Below are 13,549 nucleotides of genomic sequence, written 5' to 3'. Positions count from 1 at the left end.
ATCTCTCATTCTGATTAGGAAATATGTCACCCTGGGAACACTCAAAGTTCTTTAATAATGTGACTAACCATCACACATCAGACGACCGCAGTGAAATGGGTGTGTGCTGATTGCACAAAGGTTCTTAATTCATGAGAATAGTGACAAAAAGTGGGGACAAATAAAAGTTGGTAAGCAAAATTTAGAAACTGAAGCTGGATGGTACTTGTGCACTACTTTAATCCCAACACTTGGGAAGCAGATGCAGGTGGATCTCTGAGTTCAAAGCCAGTCTGGACTACAGAGTGAGTTCCAGGACATCCAGAGCTGTTAAATAGAGAAATCCTGTCTTAAAAAAAATTAGAAACTGAAATTAATAAAGCTAGTAGAATAATAGAGTGTGACAATTGCTGTGGATATCGATCTATATAAATAAAACACTGATGGCCAGTGACCAGACAGGAAGTATAGGCAGGACAAGGAGAGAGGAGAATTGGGGAAACAGGAAGAAGGAGGAGAGACACTGTAGCCACTGCCAGGACAAGCAGCATGTAAAGACGCCGGTAAGCCACCAGCCACATGGCAAGGTATAGGTTTATAGAAATGGGTTAATTTAAGATAAAAGAACAGTTAGCAAGAAGCCTGCCATGGCCATACAGTTTATAAGTAATATAAACATCTGAGTGATTATTTTATATGTGGATTGTGGGACTGCGGGGCTTGGTGGAACCTGGAGAGAAGCCCTCCAGCAACAGACAATGAATTGAAAGTTTTGAGACAAACATAAAACAGCCAGGTTGTGTTCTTTCAGATAAAAACAAACACAGGTTAAAATAGATGAAAATAGGGGTTTTTACCATGAAGCAACAGTAAGGAGTAGAAGAAAATTGGGTTGGACAAAGCAGAGGGAACATGTGAAGTGGATCACTGCTTTTCCTTTGCTGTCCACCTGGATGTGGGGTTTGTGTGTGGAGGCAGAATTGGGAAAGGCCCATTTTTGTTGATTTGGATGTCCATCACATGATGGGGCTCCCTGTATTGAGAAGGCTGTTCTGTTCCCTCTGTCATAAGTGAAACCATGTGTATAAAGGTCTCAGTCTGACTCTGCTTCCTGTCCTCTGCTATTCAACTTGTACCAGTACCACCACACTTTCTTAATCATTGAAACTTCCTGTCTTGATAGATATCAGTTAGAAAATTCTTTCACCTCCTGTTTTCATATGCAATTTGTAAGGATGATCACAGATTACTTAGCACACTCATAACCATCTGTGTTTTACATTAGATCCTCAGAACTCGCTTATGTTATAGTTAAAAGTTTAGACCTTTTGATAAACATCTAATTTTATTGTACTGCCATGTTTCTGGCAAACACAGGGCTAGGCCCCATTTTTATGAGTTAACTGTTTTAGATTTAACATGTGAGATCATGCAGCAGTTTTTCTTTGTCTGGTTGCTTTAATGTGATATATCTTTTCAAATTAAAAGATTTCCCATTTTTATGGCTGAATGGCCTTCCACTGTGTACATGTACACGTTACTGTGTGCATACATGATGCTGTGTGTATGTATATATGCAAATGTATGTGCATGTATGTATATGACACATTTTTTCCTTTTACCTGTTGATTTTGCTGTTAATGTATCTTAGTAAGTGTGGGACTGCAGATGTCTCTTTGAAGTAATGATTTCATTTCCTTTGGGCATATAGTCCTGATCCTGGAACTGCTGGATCATATGGTAAGACTATTTTTAATTTGTTGAAGAAGCTTCATGATATTTTCCATAATTTCTGCACCAATTCACATTCCTACCACTGGTGTGTAAGTGTTTTCCTTTGTTCACATTCTTACCAGAACTTGTGATTTTTTGGGGGGGTCATTTTTATGGTTGTTATTGTAGCTGGGCTGAGTTGATAATTTAATTTTGAACTTCCCTGATGGTTAACAATGTTAAACATTTTTCATATATTTGTTGGCCATCTGTTGCCTTCTTGGAAATGTCTATTCTTTTATGAAGGTTTATTTTTTTTATATGTATGAGTGTTTTGTTTGCATGTATGTCTATGCACAGTGTTTGTGCAGTGCCTGCAGAGGCCAGAAGAAGGTTTTAGTTCTTTGGAACTAGAGTTATAGATGGTTGTGAGCCACTATGTGGGTTCTGGGAACTGAACCTTAGTCTTCTACAAGAGCAGTTAGTGCTTGTAACCACTAAGCCATCCCTGCAGCCTTTATTGATCACTTTAAACGTGGATAACTTGCTTTTTTGTTGCCGAGTTTTTGAGTTCCTTATAATATATTCTCACGTATTTACTATTTTATGTTTATTTTTATTTAAATCAGTTTTATTTAATAATTTCCAACAATGACCTATTTTATGTTTATTGTCAAAGACATTTTATTTGGCTCTTTTGCTGTTATATGAAACTCAAATTGACTTTGTATTTTGATATCCTATCCAATTTTTCTAATATGTAGATTATTTTTCATTTTTTTGTATAGATATATCATCTGCAGATAGTAATAACATCAGTTCTTATTTTTAACTCCTATATCAATTTATGAATAAAGCTATTGTAAACATTATGTGAAGCTTTTTGTATGTTGACAAATTTTTAAGTCCTCTGGATAAATAGCAAGGAATTCAATTGCAGAACCATATGGTTGAAAATAGGTTTAGGTTTTTATAAAACTGCCATACTATCCTCCAAAGCAGTCATATCACTTTGCATTCCTACCAGCTAGGAATTACAGTTCCTCTCACTCTATATCTTCACTTAGTATGGGGGTGGTGTCAGTAGTCTGGCTTTTAGCCATTCTATTGGTTATTTCATTTTCATTTCATTAATATCATATGATGTAGAGCATCTTCTCATAGGCTTATTTGCCATCTGTATGTAGTTTATAGTAAGGTGTCTGTTAAGATATTTGGCCCATTTTAAGTAAGATTGTTTATTGTTTATTTTTAAACTTCTTTGCATGTGTTGGATACCAGTCTTTTATCAGGTATGTTTTATTTTTGAAATGTCTCTTCCTTGTTTGTGCTTGCTTTCCCCTTCTCTTGATAGTGTTATTTTAAAAAAATTAATGACATCAGTTCTTTTTTTCATCACTAGATACAAGATCATCTAGGTTTTATCCTAGTAGCAGCACCTTAATTTTTCATTTTATAGTTAAGCCTAAGACCCACTCTGATTTAATTTTTGTGAAAGGTATAGGGTCTCTGTTTAGATTTCTTTTATATGAGGACATTTAATTTGTTCCAGCATCATTTGGTAAAAAGATAATATGTTTTCTACAGTGCTTAGCATTCACTTCTTTTTCAAAGTTTAGCTAAACATATTTATGTGGCTCTATTTAGCAGTCTCTATTCCAGTCCATTGAAATATATGTCTGTTCTTTCACCAATTCTCTCACCAGAGTTTTAGGAACAAATTTTAGGCCCCAGTGTGGATCCCAGTGGACTAGGTTCAGCTACCTGTTTGAATATGCTAATTAAAGAAATGGGAAGAGAAAGAAGCTTTAACCAATGGGATTACACTAGATCAAACGAAACAAAACAATGAAAACAAAACAGATAAAGAGATTTCATTGACCCAGGTCTATCTTAAGGAAATTTTGAGAGTGTATAGGAGAGGAAATAAATCAAAAGAATTGAGACATGCATAGCTGAGGGGGTGGTGATGTCAGATAGCTGACAGAGTTCTTGTTCAGGCTGGTGATACGACCAACCATTATCTCAGTTCTGGTTTTAGAGAAGTTATCACAGTCATGACTTGAAGGAAACAATCTGGTTTCCATGAGATGATTGCTCCTGATCCAGGGTGTTGCCTCTATTCCCTTCATGGAGAAACTGCCTCTATTTGTAGAACAACTTCATCATGGAGGTAATCTGTTTTTTGAGGCACATCATTTCTTGGGGACAGTTTCAGTCCTTTGTTATAATGACATTTGTTCATTAGTCCTTACCTTCTAAGAATTCAAGGTACCTGAAGAAGAGTGAGTTAGAGGGAAAAATTTAGAAAGGGAACATAGAGCCAGAGCGGGATAAAATGGAATTAGTTAGGCTAGTGACTGAGTTTTCCTACAGTACTACACCGTCATGATTACTATAACATTAGAATAAATAATGGAGTCAGATAGTGTCAGTTCCTTAACTTTGTTCTTCTCTTTCAATATTATGTTAACATTTCTGTATTTTTGCCTTTCCATCCACTTAAACTTCATATGGAAACTATTTATATATATACACAATAGTTTTTTGTATTCTGATTAGAATTACACTGTATTTATAGATGAACTTGGGAATGGACAACTTGACAATATTAATTTATTCATAAATCAATAAGTTTCTTAAGAGAATGTGGTATTTCTTCATGTATTTAATTTAAAAATACATATTTTTATGTTTGATCATGCATATATGTGTATGTCTGTGTGTGGATATGTACACATGTAAGTGCAAGTGCCTGTGGACTCCAGAAGAGGTCGTTGGATCTCATGGAGCTGGAGCACAGGTAGTTGTCAACTACCTAGTGTGGGTGCTGGGAACCAAACTCAGTATGTCCTCTTAACTACTGAGCCATTTCTCTGGGTCCCATTTATTTAACTTACTGTGTATTGTATCTGCCTGGGTGTGTATGTGTGAATGTGGAGGCTAGAAGCCAGTGTTGAGTGTTTTCCTCTATTGTTTTCCATCTTATTTTTTAAACAGGCTCTCTCACTGAACCTGAAGCTCATCAATAAGCTAGATTATCTGGCCATTGAGCTTCAGGGATCCTCCTGTCTACACTTCCAGTTACAAATGTGGGATGCTGTAACAGCTTTTATGTGGATGCTGAGGATCCAAACTCAAACTCTAATGCTTACAAGATAAGCACTTTACCAACTTTATACCCCCTCCATTTATTTAGTTGTTTTGTTTTATTTCACCAGAATTTTCAGTTTTACACATATATATTTTGTACATATTTTGTTAGGTTTATATGTAAGCAATGTATTTCATTTGGGGAGGTAGGTACTAGTGTAAATTATATTGTGCTTTTTTTTTTACTTAGAATTTCACTTAATTGCTATTGTATAGGATACTGATGGACTTATGTTAACTTTATGTCCTGAAACTTTGCAGTGATAGCCTATTATTCCAGGAAAAATTCATTGATTTTTGTTCAAGGTTTCTTCTTAATCCTATCTGTGAACAGAGACAGGATTTTGGGTGTTTTGTGAGACAAAGTCTTAAGTTGCCCATACTAACTTCAAACTCACCATGTACCCTAGATTGGCCTTGAATTCTTGGAGACCCTCCTGCCTTACCCTCCTGAGTGCTGGAATTACAGACATGCACCACCATGTCTATCAACAAAGACAAGTTTAATTTCTTCCTTCCTAATCTGTATATTTTTTTCTTTTCTTGTCACATTGCATTTATTAGTACTTATAGTACAATGTTAAAAAGCAATGTGGGCAGAACTTTTCTCCAATGATTGATGGAGGCAGATGCAGAGATCAACAGCCAAACATCAGGCAGAGCTCCAGGCATCCAGTAGAAGAGAGAGAAGAGGGATTCTATGAGCAAGTGCATCAGGATCATGATAGGGAAACCTGTAGAGACGACCAAAGCAAACTAGTGGGAACTCATGAAAGTTGGATCTATGGCTGTGGAGCCTGCATGGGACTGGACTAGGCCTTCTGCATAGTGAGACAATTGTGTAGCTTGATCTGCTTGGGGGAGGGTCCTGGCAGTAGGATCAGAATCCATCTCTGGTGCATGAGCAGACTTTGTGGAGCCCACTACCTATGTTGGGACACCTTGTGCAGCCTTGAGGCTGGGGGAAGGGCTTGGACTTGCCTCTACTGAATGTTCCTCCCTATGGGAGGCCTTGCCTTCTTGTGGGAGAGAGTGGGGGTAGGGCAGGAGGAGGGAAGAGGGGGAATCTTTGATTGGTGTGTAAAATGAGTGAAAAAAAATCTTAATAAAGAAAAAAAAGCAGCATGGAGAGGGAACATCCTTTGATTTTTCTTATTTTTAGGAGGAACATTTTGAGTTTCTTACCATTAATTATGGTGTTAGCTGTAGATTTCTTTGTAGGCTTACCCTTCCTTCCTTCCCCCCTTCCCTCTCTCCCTTCCTACCCTCTCTGTTCCTCACTACCTTCCTTTCTTAGTGCTACAGATTGAACTCATGGCTTTGAGCATGCTAGGCAGGCACTCTACCACCTAGCTACATCCCCTGCTCTGTAGCTTTCTTTACAACGTTGAAGATGTTCCTCTTTATTCCTAGTTTACTGAGGGTTTCTTTCTTTCCTTCTCTCTCTCTCTCTCTCTCTCTCTCTCTCTCTCTCTCTCTCTCTCTCTCTCTCCCTCCCTCCCTCTCTCTCTCTCTTTCTCTCAGCAATGTACATGTATGCCTGTATAGTTACATGCATGTTAGTGCAGGTGCCTATGAGGTCAGAGACATTGGATCTCCTTGGAACTGGAGTTACAAGCACTTATAAGCTAAGTGCTGGGAACTGAGCTTAGATGTTTTGCAAGAGCAAAACATGCTCTTAACCACTCAGCCATCTCTCCAGCCCTACTTTTTCTTTTTAAAATCATGAATGGGTATTGGATTTTGTCAAATGCTTTTTCTACATCTGTGGATATGATCATGTACTTTTATTATCCCCTTTTAAGTAACACGAGAAGTTTATTTAGCAAAAACTGTCACATTAAAATGCACATAACCCAATTTTACACCATAGTTAAACAGGCTTTTTGGGGAGGGCATGGACTTTTCTGCTGAGAAGCCACTGTTTAGGCTCTTTCCAAGACTTCTAACATGATGATGCTGTTATTTCCTCATATTATCACCATTCCAGTATTAATCTGGTGCCCACTAGTTGCCATCTCCACATACTCATCAATCTCAAGATTCATAAAGGGATCAAAGCCCTATAGTATTCCTTAAACTTAATGTGGAATATGGTAATTGATTTTCAAATGTTGAGCCAGACTTGCATAACTATTATAAATCCTACTTGATCGTGTTATGTAATTCTTTTTAAGCATCACCAAATCGAATTTATTAGTATTTTTAGAATGTTTGCATTTATATTCATGACATATCTTGATCTATAGTTTTCTTATAATATGTTTGACTTTGTATTAGAGTAATTCTGGCCTTATTTGATGAGTTAAGAACTCAATATGCCTTATAGACATTTCTTCTTTCAGTTAAACAATTACTCTAAATTTTGTCTCATTTTCACATCCATGTAACAAGTTCCTGATTCTAGATTAGTTCAAATACTCTGTCTTTCAAGCCCGTACCTGAGTATCTGTTTATTGTTGCAGAAAGATCACAGTCACTGACTCAAGGTAGCATAGATCAACTGAGCCCTTAATGCTGACCACAACGCTGTTGTTCTATGCTAAACTTGTTTTTTTTTTTTTTTTTTTTTGCTTACTACAATGGATATTTCAAACATTTTTTTTTCCTGAGACCCACAGGTCTATCCAAACCCAGAAGATTATTTTAACAAATTCAGCAAACACTTGTTAATTACTTGCTGTATCTTTTTCTGATTTATGAAGAGAACCAAAGCCATCAGACAACATAAGTATCTTTAGAATCTGGACTGATTTTCCATCTCTTGGGGAATGGATTCTGACTTCCAGTTACATTTACTATCAAGCTTTTTGTATGGAAATTATGTATTATCCTTCCCTGCCTCTCTGGACCTATAGGCACAGGACCTGAGGAGTATAGGGACTTGGACTTTAGTTTCAATGGATATTGTCCTGCAGCACTCACCACTTTAGACTATCTTTCAGGTGATGTACAAATCCAGTCCTTAAGACACCGAGATAAGCGGCTCAGTTTAAATCTGGTAAGTTTGGCCCTTGCGTTCCTTAAAGTTTCAGTTTGACCAGAAATAACCTGACCTATATGTGATATTTCCTTTAAGTCTTCTGAGATTCAGTACTCTGAATCTCTGAGAACTCTTCCAGTAATCTCCTAAAGATTTGAACTGATTTGGGTAGCTATTAAAGCACTGCATTATACTTGAAGCATGTATTGTTATTTTTCTTGTTGTGAAAAAATATCTGACTGAGCCACATAAGAGAAAGGTTTATTTTGCCTCCTGGTTTATTCAGTTCTGGATTCTAGGATTCCAGGAGGTTGGTACTGCCTACATTCAGAGTAGGACTTTCTTTCTCAGTTAAACCTCTCTAGAAATGCTCCGAAAGATGGGTCTCCAAGAAATCCCAAGTCCAGCCAAGTTGATAGTCAAAATTAAGAGCAAATCTTAATTCAAAACCTTTAGTGTGCTAGCATTAGATCTTGGAGAGTTATCATCTATTCTCATGTGAATTCAGAGGCAGAACTTTGACTAGATGCTTGTCCATTTTTCCCTAAGAAATTCAGAGTTACTTTGGGGTAATTTGGAACTCAAACTGTATGCACAGCTGTAGTGCCTACTAGTAGCAGTTTGAATTTGTGGTCTATAGTTTCCAACCTATACTTGCTCTGTTTTGCAGCCATGTAAGTTTTCACCGATGTATCCTACAGCTTCATTCAGTGCTGAAGACTCCTATGTGCCCATGAGCCCCAAAGGCACTGCTTCTAGTCTTAGACCCCATTACAGCCAGGATGACTACATCCCAATGAGCTCAAGCATGTTGTCGGAGTTACCTGCAGACTTGGAGCCACCTCCAGTGAACAGAGATCTCAAGCCCCAGAGGAAATGTAAGGCATTTGACTAGGATTGCTGTGTTGGGTAGGAGGGCAAGCTCCTTCCATATTAGAAAGAGTCGGGCAGTGGTGGCCCACACCTTTAATCCCAGCACTTGGGTGGCAGAGGCAAACAGATCTCAATAAGTTTGAGGCCAGCCTGGTCTACAAAGCAAGTTCTAGGACAGCCAGGATTGTTACACAGAGAAAGCCTGTCTTGAAAAACCAGAAAAAAATATTAGAAAGAAATTGATGCAGAAGAATTAGAAGATTGGGGATAACTTTTGTTCCAAGATTATTATAAAAAAGAGTCAGGGGACCTAAAGGTAATTAGTCTCTGCAAATAAACCTACAAATCCAATTTCATTCCAGAGGGCTCATTTTTGTCTACTTCCATAATGAAGTCCCAGGAGTAAGTGATGAGAATCATAGTGGAAGCCACCAAACATCTCATGTAAATAACTCAAGTGTATAATACTGACCTTCTGGAAGGCAGGCAACAATGGTCATTGACAACAATTCTTTAATGTCCTTCATACTCAAGTACATTTTATAACTTATTGCTCTATGCATACCATATGTCAGCAGAGGTTGTGGTAGGGGAAGACTTCGGCTATGAATCACATGACTATTGTGTACAAAGAGCAACTTTTAGCCCCTGTGTTACTACTCTCAGGTAGCCCTTCTGATCTGCTAAACATCATGGACATACAAGGAGAAGAAAAAGAAAGAGAAAAGACAGATCAAAGTGAATTATTTTTTATTTTTTTGAGATTATTTCATGTATGTGGGTATTTTACCTGCATTTATGTCTATGTACTGCATGTATTCAGTGTCCACAGAGGCCATAGGGGGTATCAAATCCCCTGAAACTGGAGTTACAGATGGTTGTGAGCTGCCATGTAGGTGCTGAGAACAGAACTGGGTCCTCTGGAAGGGCAGTAAGTGCTCTTCACCATTGAGACATCACTCCCTCAAAGTGAATTCTTAACTTCATTGTTACCTTCACCTGCCAAGTAGGCTATATGATTATAAGGAAGCATTTGGCTATGTCTATGATCCTTGTCAGACAATATGGTCTGCTTCTGCCTCTCATTGCTCTTTGGAAAAACTACCCCTTCTGGTGGCCATGCCCAAAGCTGCTAAATGAGACCTTACTCAGGTCTGGTCCATTCCTGCCCCCCTCCCCTTCCCCCATCATTCATGTATTTCTACATCCTGAGCCTAGATAGTTGCCTAGGCCCATGGTACCTAAGAAAACAATTGGGCAGCAGGAAGGTCTCTGTCAGCATGTATTTCTGCCCATGTAGGTTAGTGAAGAAAATAGATATCAAAGCAGCCAGATAGGCCACTGAGGCAAGTACTAAGTGTGCAGGCTGCTGCCTTGAGCAAGCCAAAAGGAAACCCTGCCATCTGGGATCACGGTATAGACTATAGTCAAATAATCACAGATAGTGTTTCATTATAAACTGTGGGAGAAGTGCATGCAGCATAAGGAAACAAAAACATGAGGCCTGTGGTGAGGGATCTGGCACTGTCTGGAGGCCAGATAAGACCACCCAAAGCAGGGGACATTGAACTGAGATGTGAAGATGAGTAACTAGGAAACAACATGAGGAAGACTATTTTAGGTGGGAGGACCATTAGGTGGAGACATGGAGACTGGAACCTGGTGATCATTTCTGCCTTTCAGACATGTAGAGTGTCTGGAATACATTGATTGGTCTTCCTGAGGCTACAGATTTCTGTATATTTGGTTAATATTGTGTTTCCAATTTGGTTTCCTTTGTGATTCATGACTGATAGACTGAGTTCCCAATACGTGTTTGTTGACTAAATGTACAGTCTCATTTTGTTCCCTCTAACATACCATGAGGCCATTTATTCAATACTTGTCCTTTTCCCCAGGGAATCAGGCAAGAATGGAATGTTGAAATTCTCACTCATTACCAGTAATTACTGTCAATACATTTAAATTTGGCATGTAAAGGAAGTGTATTGTGATAGCTTTTACAATCTTTAGATTCTCTGCTTAACCATACTGAATACTGTGCACTTTTTTTTTTTTTTTTAGCACGGCCCCCTCCCTTGGACCTCAGAAACCTTTCCACCATTCGAGAACACACATCTCTAACCAGGACTCACACTGTGCCTTGGTAAACCTCAGATATTAGATCTCTTGTGGTTGAAGCTCATTTTATCTTGCTTAAGGGAGTCAAGGGAGGAGTTGGTCTTGTTATAAAGAGCCAGGAGTGGTTTCTGGATCACAAAGGAAGGCATGTGACTGGGTTCCTCCAGATTCTGAATCCTAGAAATAGAGCAGTGTTGGGAACTTCTCTCTCTTCCTGCTGTACCTGTTCTCTGCAGAGCTCTTTTCTTTGTTGCATGATCCCGTTCTGTATTAGTCAGGGTTCTCTAAAGAAACAGAACTGATAAAATGAATATGTATATATTAAAAGAGGATTTGTTAAAGTGGCTTACAGGCTGTGGTCTGAGTAGGTCTACAATGGCTGTCTCCCAACGTGAAGGCCAGGAATACAGTACTTGTTCAGTCTGTGATTCTAGATATCTCAACAGTTCCAATCTGGTACTGAAGACCAGGGAATGCCCAGAGGGATTCTGGCCTTCAGTCTATATTGGAATCCTGAAGAAGTAGGTTCTTTTTTTTTTTTTTTTTTTTTTTTTTTTTTTTTTTTTTTTTTTTTTTTTTTTTTTTTTTTTTCTGGAACTACCAGTGTCAACAAGATGTGTATGCTAAAACACAACAAAGTAGAAATAGAAATACCTCAGCAGCAGGATAGATTAACTTTCTAGTGAGAGTGAAGGCAAGCAGGCAAAAAGCAAAAGCTTTCTTCTTCCACATCTTTTTATGTGAGCTGTCATTAGAAGGTGTGGCCCAGATTTAGGGTGGGTTTTCCCACTTCAAACGATCTAATAAGGAAAATCCCTCACAGGTGTACCCATCTGCTTGGGTTTAGTTGATTCTAGATGTCAAGTTGACAACCAAGATTACCCATTACATACTCCAAGTTTGTTTACATGCTTTAACTCCAGCACCAACAAATATGGACTATTTTTCGATCCCAATGCAGATATTCAAGGGAGACAAAATTATGGAATTCTGTCAGATTGGAATCCACTATGGCACAGCGTACACAGACAACACTAATAACTAGAGAATCTCAACTTTATGAATTATATCTGAGAAAAGAGCTCTCAGAGAAAGTGGGATAGTTTATGGGCTGGGTAAACAAACCTTAACACATCTGTGCCTGCTCATCTTACCTTCTAGAAGCTGCATTTTCCTAGCTCATAATAAATTCCACAGGACATGGTAACTTTTTTTTTGAGGCACGGTCTCTCTATGTATCCCTGGTTGGCCTGGAGTTTACTATGTAGATCAGGAAGGGCTTGAACTCACAGAAATCTGCCTGTCTCTGCTTCCTGAGTTCTGGGATTAAAGGTAAAAGGATGCACCACCATACCCACACAGACATGCTAACTTTGTAAAGCGGAATTCTGCAGAGAGCTTTATTTCCAGGCCAAACTGCAGAGACACTTAGCCTGTTCTTCCATCTCAGAAGGAAGACAGAAATTAATACACTATCTCTTCTTGTCCTGTTAGATGGATACTTCCATACTTCTTCTGGCTACTTTGGAATAAAAAAGACCCAAAAGAAGTGGGACGGGGTTGTTGTCTGGTTGTTTGTTTAGATTTTGCTTTGGAGTATTTCTTTTAATTCTGTCAGTCAGCTTTATTACTTTGGAGCATTTTTGTTAATTTGTTGTTATTTGCTAAATACAATGTATTTGTCTGCATTATGTGGAGGGCTTAGGAAAAAACAATTGGGAAGCTTTTTCTTCTGAGTGAGACAGGGCTACTGGGAAGTGTCTTCTTCAAGAATTGCTTGGGCCAAAAGGAAGCTGTGTCTGGAAGGGGAGGGCTCAAACTCCACAGGACTGTGTTTGTTCCTGGCTATGTTTCAGAGCAGCTGTAAGACATTGCATTGATCTCATCTATATTTTTTGGTCTTAGCAATCGAACCAGCTTTCTCTCGTCACAAAGAAATGGTATTAATTCTGCAAGATTTTTTGCCACTCCTTCTTCCAAAGAAGAAGAAGAAAGCTACATCCAAATGGTAATCTTGTACTTTTTGTGTTCTTTTTCTTCTCCAAATCTATAATCTTGAGAATTCATTATGATAAAAGTACATTCCTCAGAAGTCTCTGTGTAGTCATAATGCACACTTGATTGTAAAACCAGGTCACCGGTTTGTTTTTTTTTTAGATTGGGAGCAAATCAATTTGAAGCTAATTTCCTTTTTTTCTTTTTTTTAAATGTGTATTGTAAGTGTGTGCATGTGTGTAGTATATGTATATGCATGTGTGCATATTGGTGCATTTGTACATGTGTATGCACATGTGTGTGAGGACCAAAGGTCGACATCAAGAGTCTTCCACTATGTCTCTTCACCTTACCATTTTTTTCTTTAAGTTAATCTTAGGATAGGATCTCTCATTGAACCCAGAGCTCACTGATTTGCTAGGCTGCCTGGCCACAGAAATCCAGGGATTCATTTGTCTTCTCCTCCCAACAAGTACCTGAATTAAAGATGTATGTAATCATGCCCAGCTTTTATATGGGTTCTGGAGATCCAGACTCAGATCCTAACTTTTGAGTACAAAGCATTTTATCTATGGAGTCATTCCTCAGCTCCCTTGAAGCTGTTTTTCCTTCTTGCAGTATTCAGCTCCTTATACCATTTGAAGTTCACAATATTTCATGGGAACCTTGGACTTAGAGCCCATGCTGTGGAAAATAGAAATGGTAGTCAATTCTTTTTCCAAAAAACTGTGA

General features: G+C 38.4%; 1 protein-coding gene across 3 annotated transcripts in view; it reads left to right on the top strand.

Moving 5' to 3' along the window:
* Gab3 (GRB2 associated binding protein 3) overlaps window positions 1–13,549 on the top strand; it is a 110,151-nt gene that overhangs the window by 74,170 nt on the left and 22,432 nt on the right. For all 3 annotated transcript variants that reach the window (XM_028888576.2, XM_037199369.1, XM_028888575.2), the window contains exons 5-8: window positions 7,791–7,846; window positions 8,499–8,706; window positions 10,766–10,847; window positions 12,728–12,830. In XM_028888576.2, the coding sequence (XP_028744409.1) occupies window positions 7,791–7,846; window positions 8,499–8,706; window positions 10,766–10,847; window positions 12,728–12,830 (449 nt within the window). The remainder of the gene's footprint in view (window positions 1–7,790; window positions 7,847–8,498; window positions 8,707–10,765; window positions 10,848–12,727; window positions 12,831–13,549) is intronic.

Source organism: Peromyscus leucopus, chromosome X (genome assembly GCF_004664715.2).
Source record: "Peromyscus leucopus breed LL Stock chromosome X, UCI_PerLeu_2.1, whole genome shotgun sequence".
NCBI classification, from domain to species: domain Eukaryota; kingdom Metazoa; phylum Chordata; class Mammalia; order Rodentia; family Cricetidae; genus Peromyscus; species Peromyscus leucopus.
Note: the sequence above shows the minus strand (reverse complement) of the source record. Positions and strands in the feature narration are given on the sequence as shown.